Source organism: Amblyomma maculatum, chromosome 3 (assembly GCF_055883805.1).
Source record: "Amblyomma maculatum isolate TAMU_Amacu chromosome 3, ASM5588380v1, whole genome shotgun sequence".
NCBI lineage: Eukaryota > Metazoa > Arthropoda > Arachnida > Ixodida > Ixodidae > Amblyomma > Amblyomma maculatum.
Window position 1 is genome coordinate 23855776 of NC_139346.1, and position 27200 is coordinate 23882975.

The window sequence follows — 27200 nt, forward strand, 5'->3', positions numbered from 1 at the left end:
TGTTTTAAAACTAACTATATGCAGCTACTAATTTTAAAAATAGTTATGTTCATGTCATTATATTTTTATTTGATTTTTGTTTGTTGTTTATGAGCTTTTCAATTCTTAAAGCAGCGCCCTCATTTGTGCAATAAAGTGGCGGCGTTCCAGTCGCAGTTCTTTCGTTCTTTCGGACCGTGTACAGCAAGTGGAATGGCCGTGGTAAGTTGTACTCTGTGTGGAAAAGCACGTTTTTCGCTGCATTTTAATGGTAACAGCCCTTATCAGTGTCATTATATGCCTCTAAGTTGCGGCTTTGCGTACAGTGCAGAATTAGCAGTCGAAGCAGTGGTTGGTATAGTGTGAAGGGGTCGCCGAGCCGGCGGCGCACCACGTTGTCTTGCTAGCCCTAAGCGCCGCTCGACTTGCAGACGCAGTCAGCCAAGATCGCCCGGCGCCCCGCCAAGGCAAAGTCCAAAGGCAAGAAGAAGAAGGTGCAGACCAAGTTCACCATCGACTGCACGCACCCGGTTGAGGATGGCATCATGAAAGTGGCCGAGTTCGTAAGTGTCCCAGCCTGGTGTGCCGCGCAGGCTGGTGCCTATGTGCAGGTTTCACTGCCACGGATATGCAATGCGTGTGCGTGGGTGTATTTTGGGTAGTTTTGTCACATGCCATGCACTCTCTCTGCGCAGCATTTGTGTCTGTGTTAGATCTGCCTACATTTCGTTGGTAGATTGTTAGTGTGTCAAAGAGAGTGTCGGCGCCGCTCCACCAGCTCAAAATTCCTTTTGCGAGCAATCTGCATTCTGAGTTCACCGATTCCAAACCCAAGCTGATCGAACTAATGAACGAAACGGGTCAGCGTGTGTCAAGTTCAAGTATGCGAAGGGATGGAGCATTTGATGGGCTGTGTCGATCGATCACAAGACAAGATGCTCGAGCAGGCGTCTCCTAATTTCATAGCTGCAGTCTCCTTCTGGGGTAATCTTGGAGCCCAAGAAGAGAAAATCTTTCACAGCTTCCACTTCTTGTCCCTTGATGCTCCAGGACTTGATAGGGCAAGGCGCCATGATCTTTGTCTTTTTAATGGTCAGTTTAAGCCCAAACTTCTCACTCTTATACGTGCATCAGAAGTCTCTTGAGTTCCACTTCACTTTCTGCCATTAAAGTTGTATCATCTGCATATCTACGGTTGTTGATACGTTTCCCAGCAATCTTCACTCCAGCTGAAGACTCGTCCAGGCCGACCTTCCTCATGATGCACTCGGCATATAGGTTAAATAGGCAGGGCGACAGTATGCAGCCTTGTCTCACTCCTTCAATCAGTAAGACCGTGCCCAGTTCTGACTGGCCTCGTGCCCTTTATACAGGTTCCTGAGGAGACAGATAAGGTGAATTGGAACTGCCATCTCTTGAAGAGCTTGCCACAATCTGCTGTGATTTACGCAGTCAAACGCTTTTGCATAATCAATAAAGCAGAAGTAGATGGGTTTCTGGAACTCTTGCTCTTTCCATGATCCAGCGAAGGTTGGCAATCTGGTCTCTACCTCTTCTGCCCTTGCGAAACGCAGCTTGCACGTCCGGAAGCTCGCGATGATACTGCTGCAGCCAACCTTAGAGGATTTTCAACATCACCTTGCTAGCATGCGAAATAAGTGCGATTGTGCGGTAGTTGGAGCAATCTTTGCCGCTGCCTTTCTTTGGAATGGGGATTTAAACTGACCTCCTCCAATCCTGTGGCCACTGCAGGGTTGTATGTATGAAATATTTACTAGCAAGTAAATAGTCGCCTCTTACTGTATCAGTTTCTGCTTTAAATGCTGCGCAGTGGCTGATACTTCAGTCAAAACCAGATTAGGTTTGACGTAAATAATGTGCCAGTGTAGTACTGCCTCATTGTTTTAGTTTGCTTAATGCTGGCATGACAATGAATGAATGACGCAGAAACTGTATTGAACCCTTAACTTGACCGTTCAGGGCAGGACTAAAGAACTTTGGTTATATGCGAAATGACAAATTTTGTGCCACTTGTGTGCCACATGGTCAAATAGGTGGTATGCACTGAGCCCACATGGTGGCCAACTACGACGGTGGGGGCCATTTTTGCGGCGCACATTGCAGGCGAACTTTTGTCAGTGCTACTCGAAAAACGCACTTTTGTCATGTTACAGTGACTCGCGTGCCTCATTCCTGTTGTCACTTAGACTCTGCATGCATCGGAAATCAGGCCTGTAATTGTCGCACTCGATAGCTGCGTGAAAATGCTTCTTAAACAGACGCCTCTTAGGGTGGCCACATGATCTGTTTAGTGTTTCTTGAGGTGAGGACATGCAAAAAAGGCGCATCAACATTCATGGGATTAGGTTTCTCTCTTTTCGACAAGCATATGACATGCGTTGCGGCATGGTAGCTACTTTTGTCAATTTTTCCCAAGCCTGCCCAAAAATAGCAAAAAAAAAAAAAAAAAAAGAAATGCTGAATGAGCAGTGATCACATTTAGGCTTCTTCTAGGCTAACGTTACAGCAACTCGTCTGCAACAACAAAACAGTCTTTCAGCACTAGATTCGAAACCATCCATATATAGCACTGAAGATGAAAATAATTTCATAAAAATGTAATGTAAGTTTCATAATGCTTGCATGATATAAAGTATTAGCATAACAGTCAAAGTAAAGACTGTAAGGTTGAGTTTTGAATGTTATTATAATTTATATATTAGCAAATTGCTGTATTTAAACATTATTTTATTTTTCAAATAAACGCTGTTTTAATGAAATTTTACATATTATGCTTATTATAAAAACAATAAAGAAATGGTTTGATATTCATGACACCATTATGCTGGAAGCGGTAAAAAGAGGCTAATAAATGACGCAGCTGGTGATATTCGATTGCAGTGGCTGACAAACGAGTTCACTTGCTATATCGAAAGCATCCAAGAAACTTCTAAAGCGTTAAAGAAGGAAGCTTTCACTGAAAAAAAAAAACATTTCAAGTAATGCTGTTCATCACGAGTCTACTGTACAAGTGGTAGAATACCTCCTGGGGAAAGGTGTCGACTCCGTCCTTACCAGAAAACTTAGTGGCCCTATTGAGGCTCTCTTAGGGAAAGTAAGGCTAATGTGCGAGGAGAACGATATGCTAGATGCGAGAGCCGTCACAGTGGCACTTGACCACATTGTCAAGACGGACGTTTCATTTTGGAGCAAAATCAAGGCAGTTTTCGTCTATGCGAAGAAATCATTTCTGCTCGGCCACAATCAGTAACAGAGGAAATGAAGGAATCGTGGTGGCATCTCCTGTCATCTAATTACTGTCACATATTCCGGTTTAGCTTACGTCGATGGATGCATTGATAAGTTAATCAGTTACCTCGGGTGTGACGCTGTACTATCTTTGAAAGTAGCGAAAGAAGTAGCCCCATGTACACTCTTCTACAACGACAAGAATTAATGCATTATCGGAAACAGGGTTTATTTCCCTATTGGACAAGGTTCTCTTTTAAAAAAATAACTTGTTCCAAATCCTGATTCAAGCGGCGCAATTGAGAATTCGCCATTGCTGAGTTGCCTTGAAGGAATTAACAAGAGCCTATAAGGTCCGCTTCTTTGATATCTGAAAAATTTATCAGAATCCTTGTTGTCAATTATGCCAAGAAAGTGACAGAGAGGAATTACAGGCCAGCTCCCTATATGAACAAACCGACCAAGAAGATTGAGACTGAATTTTCTAGCCGCAGGTCACTTTGTTTGCCGCTCTTTTCAATTAGGCATAACTGTTCATGCCCATGTCCTTGATTAAAAGTTGTTTTTTATCAATGTATTAAAGCGGCTACATCTGTTATACACCTACAGTCGCGAACAAAAATGGTATATTCCACGCGAATCACGATTGCATTTTTTCAGTATAAACAAATGTGCCACGCAAACTTGATTGGACTAGATGGAAAGTATATCAAGGAGGGTACGTTACGCGTATCATAGAAACAACTGCTTTTCTGTCAGAAAAATCTGGCGGGCAGTTTTCTCGCAGCCCGTGGAATATACCACTTTTGTCCGCGGAGGTACGTGCGTCAGTCGCGAGATTACATATATATATTCCGTCTTTCAACCGACTGATTTGTTTTGAAGGAAGCTAGAACAGCTCACTCCAATAGACAACTGCAATTTTAACTATACATGTAAATTTTGTTCTTTACTCTAAATCTGAGACGCGCCATGAATTTCTGCCGGTGCCTCTTTTGCTCTAAACGAAAACAGAAGCGGTTGACAGAATCTCCAGCCAACAGTTTGCCATGCACTAACGTCAGGTCGCGCTACACCTGCTTACAGCTTTCGAAGGAACACTACATAGCCTGATAAATTTATTTCTGTACAAAAGTTAGGGGCAAAAATGTTGAAGTAAGCGTACCAGCTTCATTCGACCGTGCTCAGCTGCACTGGCGAAGGCGCGTGAGCGGTGTTGACTATATTTTATTCCTCGTACGCGATAAATCGTAGACGCTGATGAAGGCATCTTTGTATAAACCATAAGGGGTGAAATGTCAGGACCTGTAGGTTGTAACTGAGGTGGGCGGAGCGAAGAGCGAGCGCACGTTTCCCTTGCGCATGAACGGCGGTAGCAGAAGCGCAGCAGTGGGGAGGTGGCGACCCCACCGAGGCGCGGCGGGCGGTGAAAATAGACCCCATTGGTGAGGCCGTAAGACGAGAAGCGCACTCTCTCTCGAGACCGGCTGTGGCTCTACTTATAAAATATGTGACGTCATCATGTTTCGCACCTTGAAATGATCGAATCCTTGGGACATGCGCTTTGTCTCGGTGGTTGTTGTGGCTACCCTGGTGATTACTTTTTTTTTTTTTTTTTTTGTACACATACTGAGAATCTATGCTTACGCCAGGGCAATAATGCAAGCTCGCTGCCTAGTTTCATAACCCGGCAGTTTTAACTCGATCACTATACTACGTGCACTGTGTTACAGATGCCTAACGCGAAAGACAGACACGACAGGAATGAAGCACGGACTGCTGAGTATTGGCTACGCACTCAAATGTTAACTTTTGTTAATACGCACGGCGCACAGCCCAAAAATGAGCTACCACCATACACTTAGCTCATTTTGGTGCTTAATGAACTACCATTAATTGCAACAGTGGACAGCAACCTTTGTGTAAAAAAAAATTCTCTAGTGTGCTAGCAATAAGCTTCTAAATTCAGACTCCAATTTCACGGAAGCGCTGCTGCCTCTGTTCATTATTTGCGTTTAGAGTCTGTCCACGGTGTCTTTGGACCTGTTTCTCGACCTCAGCTCGAGCAGCGCTAAGTAGCGCAGTTTCCCGCCCGAGGTGGCATTTGCGACTTATAGTACAACCTTGTTAATTCGAAGTCATCGGGACCGCGAGAAATCTTCGAATTAAGCGGGTTTTCGAATTAACTGAACACACCAAGAAATAAGACTTAGGCAAAAAAATTTGTTGCAGGAACGTGTTACCTTTATTCAGCATATTTTGAATTATTAATCAGAGATGCTGGTTTGCCGCGTCCGGTAGTTTGCGGCTCCTAAGGTCATGCTCTCGAGTTGGTCAAATAGACGAAACATCTCTGAACTTCCACGCGGCACTCAACAAAACTGTGGATAATGTTCAGCGATCCGATAACTTCACCAAGAGCAGGTGCTCGGGGAGGCTCGTCGGTGTCGTCGTCACTATCGTCGCTGTCATCGCGCATGTTCGTACCAGCAGTGATCTCACTCTCCAAGTCAGAGTAGCCAGTCTGCTCTTCGCTCTCAATGTTGATATACTCGGCGAAGCCGACTGCGTTGGACTCATCCTCTGTGCAGAGCGCATTGATGCGGTCGCAATACTCTGCTCCTTCTTCTTCAAGAGTAGTAGTACATTGGTTTGGTGGTCTGCATCGGCATCAACAGTGCTTTCACTGGAAAAACCAGCGTGTTCAAAACACCGCCTGATCAATGTGGGCTCCACTTGTTTCCAAGCGTACACCATGAGGCATATGGCTCCGAGGAGGTCGTGGGCAGCGTTTGCTTTCTGCAGCCAGCGAAGCAGAGCAGCTTCCACATCTTGATACGTGGGAGCCTGCACTCGTGACCGCTTCGAAGAATAGGTCTTGCCGTAAGCCTCTAGTATTTTTGACTTGTTGCTCAATATTGTGGACAATGTCGAGAGGGGCATGCCATGCCTTTTGGCCAACTCGGTCTTCGAACAAGCGCTCTTGCCTGCTTCCTGGATCAAGCAGAACTTCTGCTGCAGCGTTAAAGTCTTGTACTTTGGCATTTCTGCACTGCTACGGTCACAAAGCTAGCACTTCTGCACAGTCCCGCCCAAAAAAAACGGCACAGTAGCCGACCCCTAACCACAGCGCACAACACAAAGAAATGGCGCAGGCGAGACCGGCGCGGCTGTGGTGGTGGCGTACTTGCAGCGTCGGAGGCACGGGGGAAGAGTGGGCGAAGCACACCAAGGGATGGAGTGGGGGCGAGGTCGCGTGATAAAAACCGGTATGCCTGCCGTGTTGCAGTGAAGCACGTCTTCTCCTCTGCAGGCGCGTTTCGGCGGTGCACGAGGCGCACTGTGGACCGATTTTTGTGCAGAGAGTGCTCCGGCTGGGGCGCTTCGCCTATAAATCATCACCATTACTATGTGGCTTTGCCTCGCGGCTCCGTAGGGTCGTCGTTTCGCCGGGTTTGCGGCGAAACATGGATCAGGCATTGCCGCATAGCAGTCCAAATTTTCGAATTAACCGGGCTGGCGCAGGCCGCCTGTTCGAATTATCAGGCCAAATTTACATTGGAAAATACGGGACCGCAGAAAACCTTCGAATTATCGAGGTATTTCTGTAGTTTCTTGCTGCTGTTGCGTGAGGCGACGGCCAGCCTGTTCTCTCATGTTTAAAGCACTGCGCAACGAGCTCTAGTAACAAAGATGCACCATTAAATTATCGTTCTATCTCGCTCACTAGTGTACCATGCAAAATCATGGAGCATATTATCTACTCTGAAATCATGCAGTTTCTGGATACTAACAATTTCATTCATCCTGTGCAACAGGAATTTCGTAAAACCTATTCCTGCATTACACAACTCGCAATATTTCTTCATGACCTACAGGCAAGCCTTGACTTGAATATTCAGACTGATGCCATATTCCTAGATTTTGCTAAAGCATTCGATAAAGTTTCCCATCGACGATTACTGCTCAAACTTTCACAATTGAACCTGCACCCTAACATCTTAAAATGGACCCAAGAATTCCTTGCGTATCACTCCCAGACAGTTTCTATTAATAATCAGTCTTCTAATTCCGTCGCCGTAACCTCAGGCGTACCCCAGGGCTCTGTCTAGGCCCTTTCCTCTTCTTAATGTATATAAATGACTCACGAGAGCTCCTCTCATGTAATATCAGTCTATTTGCTGACGACTGCGTGATCTGCCGCTCAATAAAAAACATCTCTGACCAAAATGCCCTTCAGGATGATCTCGGCCGCGTTGAAAAATGGTGCGATGATTGGCTAATGACCCTTAACCCAAACAAATGCAAACTTATTTCGTTTTGCCGTAAACATAACCGTTTTCTTTTTCTTACAGGCTTGTTAATACTTCAATAGACCTCATCCTCATAAATACCTGGGTATTGTTTTAAGCCATGACTTACCTTGGCGTGGACACGTTACTAACATAATTTCTTCTGCTAATAAAACCCTAGGTTTTCCCAAGCGCCATTTACGTCATGCATCTACAGATGTAAGATTATTCGCCTACAACACAGTGGTCAGACCTAAACTTGAATATGCGTCCCCTATTTGGAGCCCCCATCGAAGATATCTCATTGATGCACTTGAAGCCATCCAAAATCGCGCAGCTCGTTTCATTCACTCCCAGTATTCGTACGAAGTCAGTGTATCATCCTTGAAATTGCAGTCTAATTTACGAAGTTTTTTACGCGTCAGACTGGAACGATCTATTCCACTCCGTCGCTGCCATCACCTGCCCATCATCCTTCAACGCCAACATTGAAAGGTGTATATCATGTGAAAATCTGTGAAAAGTTGTAGGGCTCGTGGCGCGCCGCGCATTTGAAGGCCGCGCCACTTCCCGATGCTCCCTGCGCGCGGCCCGTTTCCCTTTCCCCGCTTGTTCGGGGATAACCGGTCCCGCGCGAGGGGGCTATAAAAGAAGGCACGCGCCACCGTCTCGGCTGCTTGGTCCCTGGCGCTTCCTGGTCCCTGGCTCGTCGCTCCCGCTTCCCTCCCGGCTCTCCACGGAAACGACCCGCAGCCACCCGGACGACAAGATCCCTGTGAGATTAAATATGTTTGTTATACGGCCCACTGTGTGTTTGTCGTGCGCATCCCTCGGGCAGAGGAATCGCCCACAAAGTGTAACATTCAATGTTTATCTGCCCCGCCCCTTATGTAATATCCCGAAAGGGGCCTTTAAGGTTAATAAATGAAATGGAAGTTCAAAGACAATCTGAATGCACTGCGCGAGAAAAGCATGCTAGTGGGAACATTTGTCTGCTACATGCACCACAAGTACGGCGGCGTAGTTGGGCACCACATGAGTGCCATGCATACCACTTACAGCTTTGGCAAAAGTGACCCAAAACTGAAGCCAGTGCTTTACTAGCGTTGATGGCAAAATTGCCCCGAAAATGAATACTATCCAGAGGTGTTATTAGCTCAATGGTATCTTTTCAGCACCTTGTGCAGATTTTTATTTTTTGAAGAAATTATCGTCCATGCAAATATATGTGAAATAAATGCTACAGCTTCAGATAATCGCACCTTCTGTATGTAGTTTCAGTGGTTTTGGGAAATACGATAAAAACGACTTCCACGGAAGCCTTGAAATGGCTGAAAAGAGGTAAAAATTGTTTGAACTTGACGCGGGTGAAGCAGCCGGCTAGCCGCCGCAATCTTGGGCTTATTTTGAAGCTTATTTCTTCGTGCGCATTTTGCGGCATCTCCAAATGACGTCACTCAGGCAGAATGACCACCGTCGCGGGTTTTCTAAAAGCCATTCCTGGTCCACTGAATGGCTCTGCGAGCCCCTTGTCTTGCGCTTCCCATTGGCCAGTGCGACTGACTTGCCTTTTTTTTTTTTTTTTTTTTTACGTTCGCCGTCGTGGTTTCTGCTTGGCACGTTTCTGATGCACTTTTGCGATTGTATCAATTGCTCTCGCTGCCGGCGCTGGTCCGTAGCATATCAAGAGTGTATTAAAAAATGAAAGCGCCTAGTGAGTGCGCGTCGAAGAACGAGTACGGCGTCGCACTGCCAGGGTCGCATGTCTCATCCGAAGCGCCGTGTTCTCGGCCTAGCCTAGCTGCAGCATGTCGGGCAGCATCGCGGCATTTAATCGTTTGCAAGAGGTTCAGAGGCATCCAAGACAGCATCGATAGATTGCACTGTTCAGCTGATATTCATGGTCCCCCACCAACGCGGCCACTTCGTTGCTTTGTTATCTCGCCGCTTCAGACGACAGGAGAGTCTGACATTGCGCCGGTGCCCGCGTCCCTCGACCGCAAATTCCACGAGCGGTTTCGTTTTTCTTTTTCTTTTTTTTAAGCAGATTGCCTAAGAAACTGCGTCGCTGCGGTCAAAGGGGTGTGCAAGTTTAAGCTTTAGCTTCTGCAAGGGACCCTGCCCTGCATCCACTGTATAGCAAGTTTCATTCTGGAATATTAGCCAATTTATTAGGTCATTCTAGTACGCTGCCGTGTTTTAGCCTTAAACTTTGTGCAAGTTTATTAATATAGCCAGATCATTTTGTCGTGGATTTTGAGTATTTGTTTGCCTTGAAGGACACTGCCACAGGCATATGAAGTGGTAAATGAAGCTTCTCACGCTGGTTCTAGTGGCGGTATATGTGGGCTTTGTGGCAAGCTTTTGCCAGTATTTGGGGAGAGAGGGTACTGTTACATGTTTAGTATATAGCCTTTCTCATAAAGAACAAAGCACCGCGCCGGGGGTGGCGCAGTGGTTACGGCGCTCGACTACTGTTCCCAAGGATGCGAGATCGAATCCCGGCCTCGGCTGCCGCTTTTCAATGGAGGCGAAAAGCAAGGTGTCTGTGTGCTGTGCGATGTCTGTGCACGTTAAAGAACCCCAGGTGGTCGAAATTTCCGAAGCCCTCCACTATGGCGTCTCTCATAGCCTGTGTCGCTTTGGGACGTTAAACCCCACAAACCAAACCATAAAGGACAAAGCCTCACAACGATTCCATTTATATTGCAAATGCGTCTTTCTCAGTGCTGTTTCTGGACACTGCACACAGTCTTACTGGGCTTTTTCAAAACATTCTCATTGAGTGACAATGACAAACTTATCACTGCAGTCATATTGAAAAGATCAGGGGGTGATCCAATATTTACGTCACTGTCGAGATTTTGAAAATAACATTGAAATAATATTGCATGCTCAAAATTTTGCTGATTTCCTAGTGGCATATACTATCTTGGCCATGGGTAATGGTGATTGCTTCAGTTTTAGTTGACATATTCAAATTCCAAAGACAGTTTTAGAAATGGGAAGAGCATGTCATTTTTGGTGAAATATCAGTGAGGCTACTGATCGTTCAAGTTATAATATGTGGTCAAACTTCAAATGCTGTTTTCTCAGTTTCATATTTTTGGTCGATCTCTACAGTCTTAAGCAGGGTTTTGATAACTTCTTTTTAGATCACACAAATAACTTTGGTACCATTTTTTTTTTTTTTTTTTTTTCAGAGAGAAATGAGGTACCCGATGACACTTTTAATTTCTTAGTTTAGGCAATGGATAAATATCAGTTCGAGATTAGCTTAAGGCGGGGGTCCCACGGTGGCCATCTTGGAATTAGTTCAAATTCTGCCACCAGGCTACGCCACTGATTCAGGACTGAGAAAGTGCCTATCGGCCTTGCCCCCAGGTGGCCGAGGGACCCAACCGTTGCTTTGTAGAGAAGCTTTCTTTTGTTGGGGGGTGGGTTTTCAAAGCCCCATTCTTCTCCCCGCCGTGCGCAGGGGGAAGCGTTCACCTGTTCTTAGCTTGACTACTGCGGATAGCAGGACTGCGGGGTGCTAGCTTGCCTTACCACGGCTGAACTTGAGCGCCGACGCGGACCGCCGCCGCTCGATTCGACCATGACCGAATGTGCGTAACGTAAATGAAAAGTACCACCTCGTTTTGTTGTTCACTGTTCTGGATAGAGTGGAAGCTTGAGCGAGTTGATGATACATCGTCGACATATGTTCACGATAGCTCAAGTGTATACCAAAAATGGAAAGGTGCGATATGATGGAAGATATTTATGTGGCCCTTGTATACTATACTTCGACTCACAAGAGATTTGCACCACTGCTAAAGGCAGGGGCTCCCTGGCCCATTCAAATGCGCACTGTAATAGGTAACTGTGCTCCGACGCACCCCTCGAATCGGCAAGGGCGACAGTGGGAGCACAATTGCCTATTATAGGTGGTGTGGATAGTGGTTATTCAAACAAAAGGAAGGAAAAGAGTGCTGCCGGCCGCTTCAACTGCTATCTAAAATCTGAAGCGCCCAAGCTGCAGCCGGCGGGAAAGCAAAATGATGGGGAGAAGACAGCGAGGGGAAGTGCAGAGGGGAGCTATAACAAGAAATTACAGGGGGAGCTTTGTACATTAGTTACAAAGTACAAAAAAAAAAGGGAAACGCGTTTGCCTCGCTCGCGCGCAAGTGTCCAAGTGCTCTTGGTCCATGGCGCCCCGGCCTTTCGCAGTACTAAAAACATTTTGTGAGACGAAGTATACATCTTTGGTGGTTTCGTCATGAACTCTGGCTAAAATCGACACCTGTATTGTCTATCCTTCGATACCCATCTTTTGAGCTGTTATCACTTTTGAAGTTATAGCATTTATAGTAGGATATTCTTGCGAGCTCTCTGGTGCAGAACTACTTTTATCAAACGTTATTGCACATAATAAAATTGCAATAAAGTCGGTTTCAATCAACGGTAATCATTTTCTTTTCTTTTTTTTTTTTTTTTAGTTCGGGCTTTTCTAGCCATAGAAACTGACGTTAGTAACCTAATCAGCTGAGAAAAGGGCGATGGCCAATTTCATTTTACCTTAGAGAGGAGAGTCGGCATTGCGAAATAGGTGTGAAATACCTACCAAAAGAGTAAGCACCACGCAGCTGCCGCAATGCATTCAGGCTAAATTTTGGGGGAAATGAATTGGAGAGGGGGGGGGGGGGGGTAGCAGACAGTTATGAGGCAACGTGGCCAGTAGAAGCGGGTTAGTTTCGCAAGCGCGTTAGACCGCTCCTTCTCGACCCTTCCTCTTTGAATCTCCTCTGTACTCTTCATTGGTTAGATGTACGTCTTTGCTGCATTGCGAATCCAGTGTACTTTCTATATATTTATTTACTTATTTATTTATTCACTACCAGCATCACCTGCTTTCATAAGCATAGAACGGCAAATCACTCGTGCTAACCACGATAAAATGCATAACTGGCTGTCACTGAGGCATTCTTTGGAGTCAAAGGATTCGTTTCTGTCGTTTTATGTGCAACAAAAGAATAATGCAAGACGCCCTTCGGTTACTCCCCTAGAATTTGTCCAGACATGTACTTCCTCGCGCTGCCCTGATGTGGCCATTTGGCGTGCTGAACAGCTTTCTTTTTTTTAATTTTAGAGCCCAGCTCTTTGGCGCCCGTTCGTGAGTTTCGCGTCGCCGTCTGCGTTGTCCCTCGTAACCAGCTCCGCAGCCAGGGCAGTGCACGCTCCTGCCACCATTCGCCGCTGCGTGTCCCCCCCCCCTCCCCCTACCTTTTTCCTTTGTGGCGGCGACGGTGTTTTCCGGTGTAAGTGGATCGCGGTGCATACATCCTAAGCCGAAACGCAGAGCCATGTTGACTTGACTCGCTAGCGGCGTCAGCGGCATCAGTCTGTCGCTGCTATCTCTTCGCTGCGCAACGCTCCTACAGGTCCACACACTGCCTTACGCGAACTCCTGATCCACAAAGCTTCCTTCATGACAGTCAAGAACTGTTAGTGGAGTGTTTCTTGAAGAAATACGTGTGAAAAATAAAATAAAAAGTTGTCTGTAACTGTACATACATGTCTTGCTCGAAATCTTTGCCTCAATCTGTCGAAAAGCTGGAACAGCCAATGAGATACGCTCAAATTTCACATTAGGAAGTAACGTAATCCTCGGTAATTTTTCTGTTGTAATAAAAGTGGAAACAAAAAAAAAAACGCGCGCGCTGATATATGTGGGTGTGCGTACTTTCCTTTTCATAACGCACTGACCGCTTTCTTTTTTCCCTGGTAGTGGTGGGGGGGGGGGGGGGGTGGAGGCATTTCCATTGAAACACACGAGGCTATATAGTGTTGACGGTAAGCTAACCGCCCCTCCCCATTTTTGTTTTTATTTAGAATAGCAGCTTGGGCGTGTTGCTTATGCACCTTGAGGTAACAGCGCGGAACGTGGAAGGGAGCACAAGGTCAGAAGACGACACAACGAATAGATTGATGTTTTAGATTTAGCTCCTTGTGCTATATACAGCAACATGAGCAGGTGGGCTGAAAGCGAATGCACCAGCGCTGGTAGTAAGCGTACATTGGTAATGGTACTCCAGCTATAATAACTACCGCGAGCTCTAGTTTCAAGTCAGTCTGCGCTCTTGTTGCGACATTTTTAGCTATAAGGTGCGTTGCGAAAGTGGACTGCCATACTAGCAGCACTCGAGAGCGTGAGTGCAACATGATATTTCTGAAATATATTCAAAATATATGTAATGCCTCCCTGAGGGGTAATGTAAATAAAATAAATAAACATATTCTGAGCAATAAGACGACCAGAAAAGTGAGACATCACGAGCAGTTATCTAAATATGCGCCGCTTTGCAACTAGCACATGTGTTTCTTGACAATGATTTCATAATTTGAAATTTACCAGCCCCGGAATTCTTTTTACACGTCTGGGGATCGTACAATAAGATACCCTTGTTGATTCATCTGCGGTTCCAATGAAGAAGAGGGGGGGGGGGGGGGGGGATCGCCCCATTTAGACAAGTACTGGCGAACCTACACCGTTTGCAAACATTGTCCTCATGAATGTGTGAAGGGTTTGTTTCATCACTGATGGGAAAAAGAAAAACAGCCCGAGGAAACAGTACGGAAAATCGAAGAACTGACAAACATGGCTGTCAATCCTCACATTCCTTAAATCCTCGTAACTGCCATAAATAAAGCGGGTACCCTAAAGCACTTTCCATGCGCCGCGACGTCAAAGCCGCCGTCAAGGCAGGTGTCGCAAAAGGGGAATGCACCTGCATGTTCGTGGTGCCGGCTCGCTCACCCTCTCGCGCGGACTGAGAAAATTTGAAAACCGTGAAGAAAACTATTCTGTGAAGAAAAGAAGCAGGGGGAGCTAAGTGGACTTCAGTACGAGAAGAACGGAGTAGGAGACAGCCGCGCGGTCCCAACCCCTCGCTAGTTTTCGACGCGTGTAGCACGCGCCAGATATCTGGCAGGGACAGATCACAGCATCGGAGCTCGCGATGCACGCAGGGCTGCGCGCATGCGCAGACCGGCTTTGGCTGACGCGTGCGACGACGTTAGCGCAGCAGTGCATGTGTGTTTGGAGTCGGGGCTTATGTATTCCAGTAGTTCCCTTCACCCCACGCCACTTCTACCCCCAACATGACGCAATTTTGGATGTACTTTGGGGAAGTGGTATGCCTTTATACTTTCTTCAATCGCCACACTGAGAGAAAAAACTTGACGAATGCTAAGCAGCACAGGCATCGGAATGTATTCATTTTCATGTTGGTCAAAACATTTTCCCAGTGCATGCCCAGATTATTGTGGTCAATTTTGGTCAATCTAGTCTGAATTTACTAGCTTTTGTAGGCTTACAAAAAGCGGCTGTGAGCTTTAGGCACACTGTCTCTCTGCAATGCTGTTTCTTGGGCTAGTTGGTGGAGTTTGCTCATTTTGACAAAGCGCAAAAAAGAGGCAGGGATGGTCGAGAGACATGGGACAAAGCGCTTTGCCTGTCCCTCGTGCCTGTATATTTTTAGCCCTTGCCCAAAAATGACCAGTCCCTGTCCTTCTCTCTTCCTCTATCATGAGATGAATCATGGTGGCAATTCGTTGACCTCACCCCAATGTTTTGTTGTTTCACTATGCCATGCAGCGTTTCAGCAGGATTAGAGTTGAACAATGGCAGAGCTGGTTCAGGGCCACTTGTTGCACCTAACCCTTATCCTCCTGCTTTTTTTGTCCACACAAGAACTCCTTAGAATGACTTTCCAATCAGTCGGCTGAAGTATGCTCGTGAATGCTCAAGATGCAAGTTGAGAGACCTTTGAAGCAATTTCTCTAAACCAAGAAAATGGCAGATGCTGCGAATATTTATGCAGTTTCTTCTGCTGCGATGCTGTTTCAAGTCCTTTTGTTTTTTGAACATTGTTTCCATTCCCTCCCATTTATTTCCGATTTTATCATTGCAAAGGAGTGGAAATTTGCCTTCCTATCACTAAAAAAAAAAAGTAGTCTGCAAGGCGTGGTCGCCATTTGTTATCTGTGCACAGCAAAAATGGGTGATGTTCGCTACACGTGGGAACGAAGCTATAGCGATAACTCGACGCTGTCAACTGTGGGTTTCACCGCAAGGTCTCGACATATAGCTGTCTACATCGAATTGACGTGGTATTGTTATCAAAAATCATTTCGAAACGGATTGAACAGGTTCAGCCCAGTTCGTGAATGTGCCTTCGTGCAAGACTCAGGCTCCTATCTCCTGAGGGAAGCAACAACTGCTGCCTTGGTAGATCTTGCCGCGTGTCTTCTGCGTGTTTGCTTGGAATTGCTTTCGCACTGCTAGCTGTGCTACTATGCTTATATTTCTGAATCTTTTTGAGTAAGACCACGTGGCTCCTTGATGCTAAGCAGTAAGGATTACAACTAGCGTTAGTGTTTGGTTTTATTTTCTTTTACTGCTTTGCATGTTTGTTATCGGAAATGCTTTCAGTAAAAAAAGAAAAATGCCGCTGGTGACCTCGACGTCAAAACTGCACGCCGAATCAGACTGTCATGTGATTTCCGCTCCACACATCGTCGCATATTTCATTTCGGTGGTGTCAATCGACATTCAGCCATTCGGAGGCAAAAATTCTGAGCCTCCTCTACTTACTTTACTAAAACCAACTGATGTGTTCGAAGGTGTGAAGAAAATGATGTCCTATGTCAAAACCAAACGCGACATTTATTTACTTTTTTTTTTTTTTCGGTACAAAACCGAAATGAGGTGCAAGAAACACCCAAAATGCTTGGAATTTCACTGCGATGACTAATCGGGGATGACCATGTGCGCTCGTAAAGGGAGGCTGTCATTGTGCTAATAAATATGTTCGATTTTTTTCATTGCGGCAGTCTAAAAACAGTGGCGATGTGCGTGTGCCGCGATGGATATCAGTACTCTGTTCTGCACGACCGCCCGATACAGACACGCGCTTCATTCTGTCAACCCACCACATGCACTAAATGTCCACGAAAGCGTTTACGGTGCATTGAATAATAATAATATTATTATTATTATTATTAAAACAGACCCCTGGCCTTGAAACATGAATCCACGGCTTCGAGGCTTACTATTTTGAGCATAGCGTAGACGCACAGAGAAGTAGAGAGTGCCGGCTGCGCACGCGCATTAGCCCTACTTGGCCCCACTAATGCCACTGCGTGTGCGCCGAAGGAATCCGGTAATTCGGTTTACATGTAGGCAAGCACTTTTCTCTTGTCACAGTGAAATGCGCCCAGCTGCCCTCTCGGTGTCACTTTGTTTATGTTACGCTGTCTGCAGTTGAAACTTCTCTCTTTCCACGCAGCGTAGTGCGGTCAACTGTCCCACCTTTGCGAAGATGTCCATACACGCTTCGTAAGTGACCAAATACAATTAGACAGACGTACAACGGCTGTTACGTTTCATTATCGTTTCATTACGATGATTATAGGGGATGACGTCTGGTTTTTGATTATCTATGAACACATATTTGTAATGTTTATAAGCATGAAAAGCACCGAACCAAAACAGTGTACATTCTCATTTCAGCTAACGCTCGACATTCGGTTCAGCAGCGTCGAATTCCTTCGTTTCTTTTTTTTTTTTCTTTTTCTTTTTTTTCCCATCTGTACTCCGTATGCGACGTCGTCCTTTTGCAGTTGTATGTATTTCTTGTAGCGGCTGCGAAGCTACATTCAAAACGGTGCTTTCCGAGAGGACAGCTCCACCTAAGCACACGTGTGCCACTGAAAGCTCTAGGGAACAGAGCACGCACCAACGAAGATGTGAAGGAGACAACCACTCGATACCGCCGGCCGAAACTATTTCTTTTGGTCTACTGTCCTATTCCTTTTTCGACCAATATTTGAGAGTCGCATGACGCACATAGCATCTAAACGGTGGATCATACGCGTGGTACGCCAGCTGGCGTATCGTGATGTCACGTGCGAGCATTTTGCCAGCACACCATGCAGCATAACGTGGCGATATCCGTAGCACTCGCTGTCAAACACATAATGTCTAGATTTTGCGAGAAGTACCACTGGACCAACTGCGCGCACGGATGAAGAACCTCGTCCAAGCAACCTGCAATCTGTCAAGGCATGTCTTAATTTTGATAAATTTGCACTTTTGTCGCCAGCCGAAAAGCAAGCCCGATACATGTAAATTTACCGGAAGATTCTGCGCATTCTGTTTGGTTTTTGCTAGCCGTGTCACTTGCTATCTGAGCCTGAAGCGCCTGGCGAAATACGAATGCGTGAGGGAAAAAGTACAGGGCCAGAAGCATGTTCAGAAAAGCACAAAATAGCGCAAAGCCCCTCAGCGATTGGGCGTGAAGGTTAGCGGCTTAGCACTGCAGGCGAGCGTCCACTGTTCGCACTCAATGCAGGGGTGCAAAGGGTGATGCGGTGACAGTGTGCAGGTTCTTCGTGCGAGCGAATAGCCCCCGCATAAACCACAGTGTATGCGCGCAAAACATGTGCATGCACGCAATGTGCGTGTCATGTCTTGTCACCTAAAGAAAACTTTCACACTGCGGTCCTTCCCTAATGAACTGTTTGTGTTTCCACTTTGAGTAGATGCGTCTCTTTGTGCTAAGAACCAGTGGTGTCTCGCACCACGTTCTCTATCGAGTGGTGCCTCCAGGTATCCATTCATTCCTTTCACTCCACTGACACTCTCTGCTTTCTTCTAGATCATGAATTGTAGCCTCTGCATCAGGTGAGCGAGTTGTCGAAATTCTTCCTCTATGGAATGTTTGAAACCGGATCTGCTGCAGAAAGAAGTTGTTTCGACAGGCAATGAATTTTTGAAAAGTGTGACACTCACCTCACAAACAGCAATGCAAATAGCAACAAGCAAAACACTTCACAGCACAAAAGTAGTATAGGTGGGTTGCAGAAACCTAGAAGTCAGCAGAGCAAAACCCCTTCACCATGGCAGCCAAACCTGTTTTGAGGGCAGAAGTTGGGTGCAGCGCAGAATACTTCTATGTGCAGCCTGATGTCATGCGCAAACGTGTTGAGCAGAATTCCTTCACTATTGAGAGCCTGGAGGAGGGAGGGGCAGGGGAGGTGTTATGAATGGCACTTATGAATGTCGCAATTAGGAATCCCATAATTGCGACAAGAAGAAGAGGGGTGCAGGAAATGGACGTGGCCATTATTGCCACAATATTCTCTCCTGCACTGCACCTGATTTCTGCCCCCAAAACAGGTTTGGCCGCCATGGTGAAGGGATTTTTGCACTGCAGAGAAGCTGACTTCTAGGTTTCTTGACTAGCTTCAATACTTTGAAGGAGTGTAGTCACGCGCGCCTCTCCTGGCAATTGAATGAACTCGCACTTTTGCTGCTTTTACCTAGATGGCGCTAGCAGTAAAAAACCTTTAATGACCGAATACAGGTGCAAATACTAATTATCACCATGGTTTGTGCTTCTTATTTTAACTTTATTTTACAGTAATACAATATTAAAAAAAAAGCCAACTCAAACAAGGCTCACATTGTTGAGTATGACGGCCTTCTCGATTGAATGCCGTGTAGGAAAAAATGATTATATTTGAAGGCTCAGTATAATCGTGCTAATTGTATAAAGCGCAATTTGCGATCATTTTCACAAAGAACTACTATTCTAGTTTCGCCATGCATGATTCCTAGGCTGTAGAATGAGCGGTTTTTCTGGTCAAGCTATGTGATGTGAGGCAGTATTACGGAAATCTTCAAATCTTCAAAGGTAATTAAAAACGAACTAGTGAATACATTTCGATGAAACTTCGTACACTCAACTATTATAATGTGCGCCCGAAGTGGTAAAAATTTTACTGCTGTGCACGTTGATAAAGCGCAGATATTCGTGCCCAAAATAGCCAAACTTTACCATGTTTAAAAGGCTGCCGATCAAATACTGAATAAATTAAAACTAATTATGCGCCATGTTCCCTAATATAAGTACCCATTCTATGTGTAGGCCAAAGGAAACTGTTCTAAGTGCAGCAGTTTCTTCAGCAAATTAATCCGAAGTAGTGTATATCAACAATGCTAGCGAGTTTGTCATCTGCAATACCACCTCTCATGCAGTTGATAACGTTGGCACATTAAAGCAGCGCACATCATTTGACAGAGCGTATATTAAGCTTTCGAATGATGCCTACATTGTGATGTTCGAAAAAGAAAAACGCGTAGAATGCTCACGCAAACATTGCCTAAAATGGCACATTCACGCTGCCGGAGTGGGACCCCCGCCTTAATGAGTGCCAGTGTCAAATAACGAAGCCTTTTACTCTCGACATAATAGGTGAAGACGTGCCTTTAGAGGAAAACAAAGGATGTCATCAGGTATGGGAAGTCCTTGGCTATCAATCCATGTAATTAAAAGCAACAAATGCAAGGAGAAAGTTAATTAAAGCTGCATAAGAAATTTATTATTATGCTCTGGACTTAAACTTTTGATCTAAGACCACCAGCATTTTTGAAATCGGGAGAGAAAACCACATTTGTGTGCAAAGTTTGGCGAGATTCTAGCCATAACTAAAAAAGTTAAGACCCTCGCCACCCCTTAATAGTGTCCAAAATGCAATATTGCTGCTACAGAATTTTTTTTTTCTTCATAGCTGCTGCAGAACATATTTGTTGGTTTTGCCTCAGCATCGGAGTTTGTAGGTGCAGCAAGGGAAATGGCATCAAAAATTGTTTTATATTATGGCATGTCTGGATATATGTTTATTTGGACAAGGAGCTTTAATTACTGCAAAGAAAAGTCAAGGTTGGTAAAATTTTGTGGATTGCCCTTTTGAGGTGTCTTCTGTGCCCTGATTTACTTGAAAAATGGTTTTATGACGGGAATAACTACATTGCTATGCTACACAACCAGGCACTTTCCATGCATGCAGGGTAGACGAGTCTCAGTCAGTGTTTCAAATGCTTAACATTTACTTGTATGATGGTTTTATGTGAACGGTTTTGCTTTGTGTCTTCTACCTGTGGTGCTCTAGTTTCACTCATGTTGGTGAGAACTGTTCGACTTAAAGGAAAGGTAAACTTCTGAAAGCCACCACGGTAATCAAACTTCTGAAAGCCACCACGGTAATCTGCTCACTGAGCCTTATTGGCGAGTTCGTTCTGCGTACAGTCAAGACGGTTTGGCCTCGTAACCACGCACAGGACAAACTGGACAGGGTGGTGCATTGCTTCCTTTCATGCATGCGTTTTATTTGTGTCACTAAAGGTATTGAACAGTACTTTTCTGAACTGCGTCTCATCTGACCATTGGTGAATGTTAATGCAGGAAAGCTACCTCCGTGAACGCATTAAGTACAATGGCAAAACCAACAACCTGTCGGGAGTGATCACAGTGGACAAGGACAAGAACAAGGTCTACGTCACTGCCGAAGTGCCCTTTTCCAAAAGGTATGGCTTTTTTGAAGGTGGCAATCGCTGCTCTCTACTTTTGAGATGAGAGTGAGAAGTACCAGTAATGCTACAATAGATATAATGCAGAAGGAGGGGGGGGGGGTGCAGAGGAAAAATGTAAAAAAAAAAGTTTTACGATTATAATGGAAATAGTAATTTTACCCATGCACAGGTCGGATCTAGCCCAAAAGTAGCTATGACAGCCATTTCGCTGTGAAGCCTGCTGGTGTCACTGCACCGTTGCTGCACTGTGCTAGCTCATGTGGCAAAATGATGTTCGTTTATGCGAACTTTGATTTGAGGGCGGAGGGGAGGGGGCAACGCATAGAACTTTATGGGCGTTCATCGGGGCTGCTGGGTTTTCTCTTTGCCACAAGAACTTTGGTTTTGAAGGCTTTTGTTATTGATGGGTAGGTTGAGCTGTATAATGAAAAGTGTATTCTCAACAGTGTGGTTTCTAGAAGAATACTGGTTGCACAAGAACTTGGCTCTTGAGGGCTTTTGTTATTGATTGGTTAAGCATGTATAATGCAAGGTGCGTTCTCAACAGTGTGATTTCTAGAAAAAGACTGGTTATGATCATGGAAATACTGCAATCTCTGTTCATACTTTTGGCAAAAATATATCCACTTGTAAGAAGCAACCAAAAAGATTGCTTTGCTATGTTTGAACAGAAAGGAGCATGGTGTAGAGTTAACATTTAAACTATGCGTATGCAAGACACTGTTGAATTTCAAGTGGATGTGCTTCTTAAGATATGTCACCACCTTTTTCAATTTTTTTTAAATTTTTGCAATTAAATTTTTATTTCAGTGTCCTTTTAAAGCACCCTTTTATATGATATTCAAAAGCAAAAAAAAAAGGTGAAAAAAAGCCATGCTGGCATTTGTTATTGACAAAAAATTTCCCAAACGTAAACATTCAAAACTAGCGAATGTAGAGCAGGAATTGTAAACCTTTTGGCACAGAGTTAGCCAACTAACCAAACTGTGCAACCAATATCAAAGAAAGAAAAAAATGTCATTTTTGCCTGCATTCCTTGATATAAAACATGATTACATCAAAACTTACCATTCGATTTCATTCATCTTGTTCATTGCACAGGCTAGTAATAAAAGAACGAGCGTGCAAAGTTTCATTGAAAAATATTTATTCATTTTGAAGGTATAACTGTTTGCAAAACAAGATTAAAGTTTTTCAATCCCTGCAGAAACAAGATCCTCATACCCTCGGAAGTTAAAATCCACCATGTTCATAGCTAGGGCCCTCCTTAGCTGCCACGAGCTCTCTTGTGGGTTTTTTTGCTGCTCGTCTTTTCTTGCGAAGAAGTTTTACCTCACCCATTGATTGACGCCGAGCCTTCTTCACACTGTACTTGTCACTGGTGCAACATGCTACGGAGTGTGGTGGCCAGGTTCAATGCATGCTTCCCTCACAATACTGCTGTACTTCTGTTGCCATCATTGAAGTGGCACACAGCATCATATAAGCCAAAAAGTAGGATAGGCAGACACGCGTGGATGCCTCCTTGTATTCTGGGAAAGGCAGTTTTGCAAAAACGGATATTAGTATCTCCATATTTATAATCCTATTACCTTGCAGTAGAGGTTCTTGCAGCTGTACTTCACAATTGTTCTTCAAGTTCCCAAGCTTTGCAGCACTCGCCGATACATTCACGTCCGCATGGTCTTCGATCGGAGCATTTATCTTGTAGCGATTACCAAGAAACTGCTGTTTCAATAGCATTTTTACTCTAAACTTGGCCATGCCTTCTTATAAAATTGTTCAGCTTATGTTATTACTGTTGCTACTAAAAATAATACCTATAAAAAGAATGAACCTGGTAGCATAAAGCGCACGCAAAGTAAACAACTGAGAGGCTTGTAGCGTCACGCATCCCCCTTGCAGAAATTTAAAGCAATGCTTAAAGAAAAGGAAGCCTTACAAATTACCTTTGAATAATCATTTACCGTATATTGCCGCCTATAAGTCGACCTTTCTTTCTTCTTCTTCTTTTTTTAATGTCTTTCCAAAAGTTGGGGGTTCGACGTATATGCGGAGTCTTAAAGTCTGCTTATATGCAGGGTCAAAAGTAATTTCGACCGAGTCGCGGATGATATCAAGCCCTGTGCGCTCGCTATTTTATGGAAGTTGTCAGACACAATGCGAAAGTGGATCTGCTTTAAAAAAGGCAACTTGAATTTAGTTGAGATATGCACCAAAGGTTTGCATTATACGATAGCAAATTGTTATCTACAAACCGTGGGCGTTCCACGAAAAAACAGCCAAAGCCGGGCGGGCTGGCAATGTTTGATACAAATGGTACAGCTACTAATCCAATCCAATCTAAAATGGCCACACGTGACCATTTACATGAGCCGAGAAGCATTTTCCAAGGCCCATTTTCGCGCGTTGTGTGCCTTCCGCCATTTCTTCTCGTCGCACCGCCTGGACTCTAGTCGACGTGACAGCTAACAGCGGTGTATGCGGTTTGTGTCACTCAACGGACTCCTTGCAAGATGCCGCCGCAACATCAGCAACAGTACAGCGCTGCTTTCAAGCGGCAAGTCATCCTTTACGCCGAGTCAGAAGACAACGTTGAAGCAGGGCGGAAGTTCAGCGTCTCAGAAAAGTGCGTGAGAGGCTGGAGAAAACGAAGAAGTAAGCTTTTTGCGTGTGCTGCTACACGCCGTTCTTTTTGCGGGCCGAAGTCCGGACAACACCCTACTGTTGAGGAGGCAGTTCGAAATTGGGTTCACAACCAGAGAAGCAAGAGCCTGAGTGTTTGCTACAATGACATTGAAACAAAGGCGCGCTGTCGCGGAGGAGATGTGCATCCCGCGTACCGAGTTTAAAGTGTCTAAGAAGTGTGTGAATAATTTCATGAAGAGGAATGGCCTAAGCCTGAGGCGACAACGACCGTATGCCAGCGGTTGTCCGAAGCCTGCGAAGAAAAACGGAGCGCCTTTCTGCGCTACGTGAATCACCTGTGGGCAGCACATTCATTCCTGCTTGGTCAAATAGGCAACGGGGACCAGACTCTTGTCTGGTTTGATATGCCTAGCAATAGGACTGTGTCCGCAAAAGGGGAGCGCCAGGTCCGCCTGCTGACAATGGGTAATGCGCACAACCGTTTCACGGTCATGTTATGCTGTACGGCAGATGGGCACAAGTTGTCACCATTCCTTCTGTTCAAGAGAAAAACGATCCCGATGAAGGAAAAGTTCCCGCCAAAAGTCATCGTGCGGGTGAATGAGAAGGGATTTTTTAATGATGAAATGGTCCTCGAATGGTTTCGGCTCGTGTGGTGCAGGCGTCCGGGGGCACTGCTGAAGCCCCGGACTCATTCCACGGCCACATAACCGACCGTGTGAAAAAAGCGGTAGCGGACGCGAACAGCTATTTTTCAGCCACTGGATGTGGCACTGAACAAGCCATTCAAAGACCACATCGGTGCATTTTACAATGAGTGGCTCCAGCAAGAAAACCCAAAGACAGGGAGGTTGAAGCGAGCTTCTTTGGGCGAAGTGGCTCAATGGGTCAACGATGCCTGGTATGAACTACCAACAGACATGGTCTCTGCGGCGTTCTCCACGTGCGGCATCTCGGCACTGCTTCCGAAGACCAGCGGCAGCAGTGGCTCATAAGATGATGATCGCGACTGTGTCCTCACAAGCGACGACAGATGTCTCGTGAACGAATAAATGTTTCTTTATCACTCGGCCTTCTGAAATACTTTTTGGACGAGCTAGGAGACCTAAATTCGGAGTCTAACATTTTTTTGCCCAAAGTGGGTTGCGAGTTGGGGGGTCGACTTATAATCGGCAGTATACGGAGATTAGAACAGCAGAAAATTTTCAATAATACAACGCTGCTTATCGCTGAGTTATCAGTTTGTTACCTAACCATATCAGTTTCGGTTTCAGAACTGTTCACCACATGTTCGAAATTTGGCTAGATTTTGAACTAAAGATACGAACATGATTCGTGCTTCAGAACAATTTTGAATGTTCTGGGATTCTCGAATCCAAAAAAAAAAAGTCATTTTTACAAAAAAGCTGCCTTTTCAAAGGTGGTGACATACCTTGAGAAGCATAGCCATTCTTCTGATGACCTTCGTTCCCCAGTGCCAAGGTGTTCAAATTAGTGAATTCATGCCTGGAAAGCCGATGCTTCAATTTTTGTCTTGGTTTGTTTGAAACTGTTGTCTATCACACCATCCTTGTACTACCCCTCCTCCAATCTTTGGTCACAGTGTCTGTCTGCACTGCAGAAATGCAGGCATTGCTTTACTTTGAATTACACAAAGAGTTTGTCACTGTGGCTGAAACTCATTTTGAGGCTGCTGCTTTTGCAAAGGCACAGGTTTAGGACAACACAGCTTCCGTGGGAGGCGTTGTCCCCTTTTGCCTGTCACCTTCACGGAGCTGGGCTTTTGCAGGTACCTGAAGTACCTGACGAAGAAGTACCTCAAGAAGAACAACCTGCGGGACTGGCTTCGGGTAGTGGCCACCACCAAGGATGCCTTTGAGCTGCGCTACTTCCAGATCAACAACGAGGAGGAGGAAGACGACGAGGACAACGACTAAGCTCTGCCCAATAAAGCTGCTTTCCTCAGCACGCCACTTTGCTCTCATCTCCTTGGCATGCTCTGCCCTGGAGGCGACAAGCTCCGATCATTGCAGTGCGGCTCCCTCCTTTGACAGATGGCAAATTGATACAGTTCTGACTACTGAGGCAAAATAGAGGAGATAACCTCAAAAGCCAGTTTGACTAGTGCAAGGTGGATATCACTATTGCTATGCTCGATGCCTAGCCAACATTGCTCGGAATGGCGGAACCTGATCTGCAGTGCAGCTGTGCTAACCCTAGAGTTTAGACACAGTGCACTGTGTTAACGAGGTGCTTGCATGTTTATGCCACAGTGCTATTCTGTACCTTTCTTGAAGGCGAAGTGCCACAACTTGAAGCGTTGTGCTGCCCCTTGACAAAAGAGGCCACTGTATGAGAAAGATATTCAAAATGCTCCCATGGTGTAGGGTGTTATGTTGCAGTGTATTATTGGCTTTAGTTGTTTATTTCATTTTCAATTAATCTTAAGCATGCTCTACCTTGGTCAGATGGATAGAGGTGCTTTGTTGGTTGAACCTGTGGTGGGCTCTGGCAGGCCGTCTAGACAGAGAAGGGGGTCCGGGCTATTTGGCCCCTGCTGCTCCCGCCTCCGTGTGGTGGCCCCCGGGACACGCTGGGCCTCCTTCCCAGTAGGCCAAAGGGGAGCGGCCTCTTTTTTTTTTTTTTTTTTTTCCGAGAAGCAGCATGCCAGGGCCCTCCACCCCAGTAGCTTAGGAAGCGTTCCAGGTGGCCACCTAAGTCTCTGCAACATAGCTGCATTCAGACAAGCAATGTATTGCTTGCGACAAACACAGCTGGTAGGAGAACTCTTGGCTCCCAGTCAACTGTTGCGCAGCATGCATTTCTTTGGTCTTGAAATTTAGGGTAATGAAAAGACTACAGGACGCAAACTTCCTTATAGTAGGATACAGCTTGAACAAACAACAGTCGCTAACTGTGGGCAGTGGTATATGGTGTTTGTATTGTTCTACTGCACAAAGTCAGTTTTTGGTTAGATTTTTATTTACATTAGCAGAAAAGCTTTTGGACTACTTTCTAATGTAGAAGAATTGTGTGTGGCAGTTACTGCAGACTCTAGTTATAGCCACCTATAGTAGTTTTTATATAATATGCACACCTTTAGTCCGTCAACTTATGCCAAATTTTTTTTGAGCCACCGCCTACGTTCACTATTGAAAATTCAACAGCAGACACGTAAATGAAGGCTAATTCATGTTCTCAGGCTTGTGTGGCTTAGTTTACCTTCTGTCAACATGATTCTGAGTGGCCAGCTGATGCCTGAACATTTAGGATGCTAAGCCTGAACGTGGACTTATGAATCAATGCAACTATCAAAGGTTGCATTTAATTTTGAAGACAGTGTCATTTCATAGTATGGTTCTCACGCATGTGTATGGAGAGTTCACTTATGGCACACCATCTACAGGGTCTGTCCCAAAAGTTCCCGGAACTTTTTTTTTTTTTACTGAATCATTTTTTCAATATTAGTTTACAATCTTCAGAACTTCTCAATGTATTCTTCCCCTGCTTCGGTGCACCGTTGCCAACGCTTCGCCCAATCATTGAAGGCGCCCTGGAAGCCATCACAGGAACAGTTATGTTTCGAAGCCGCTCTCCACGCTGTCACCCGC

General features: G+C 45.3%; 1 protein-coding gene across 1 annotated transcript; it reads left to right on the forward strand.

Moving 5' to 3' along the window:
• Positions 1-116: 116 nt before the first annotated feature.
• On the forward strand, positions 117-25557 carry LOC146194343 (large ribosomal subunit protein eL22-like). The gene is made up of 4 exons (XM_084597357.1): positions 117-201; positions 411-542; positions 20813-20934; positions 25379-25557. The coding sequence occupies exons 1-4, from the start codon at positions 193-195 to the stop codon at positions 25524-25526; spliced, it is 411 nt and encodes a 136-aa protein (XP_084453483.1). The 5' UTR covers positions 117-192; the 3' UTR covers positions 25527-25557.
• Positions 25558-27200: the final 1643 nt, after the last annotated feature.

Coding starts and splice junctions, on each gene's coding strand:
- LOC146194343 (XM_084597357.1), top strand. Junction 543..20,812: donor TCATGAAAGTGGCCGAGTTC/GTAAGTGTCCCA, acceptor ATGTTAATGCAG/GAAAGCTACCTCCGTGAACG. Junction 20,935..25,378: donor GAAGTGCCCTTTTCCAAAAG/GTATGGCTTTTT, acceptor GGGCTTTTGCAG/GTACCTGAAGTACCTGACGA.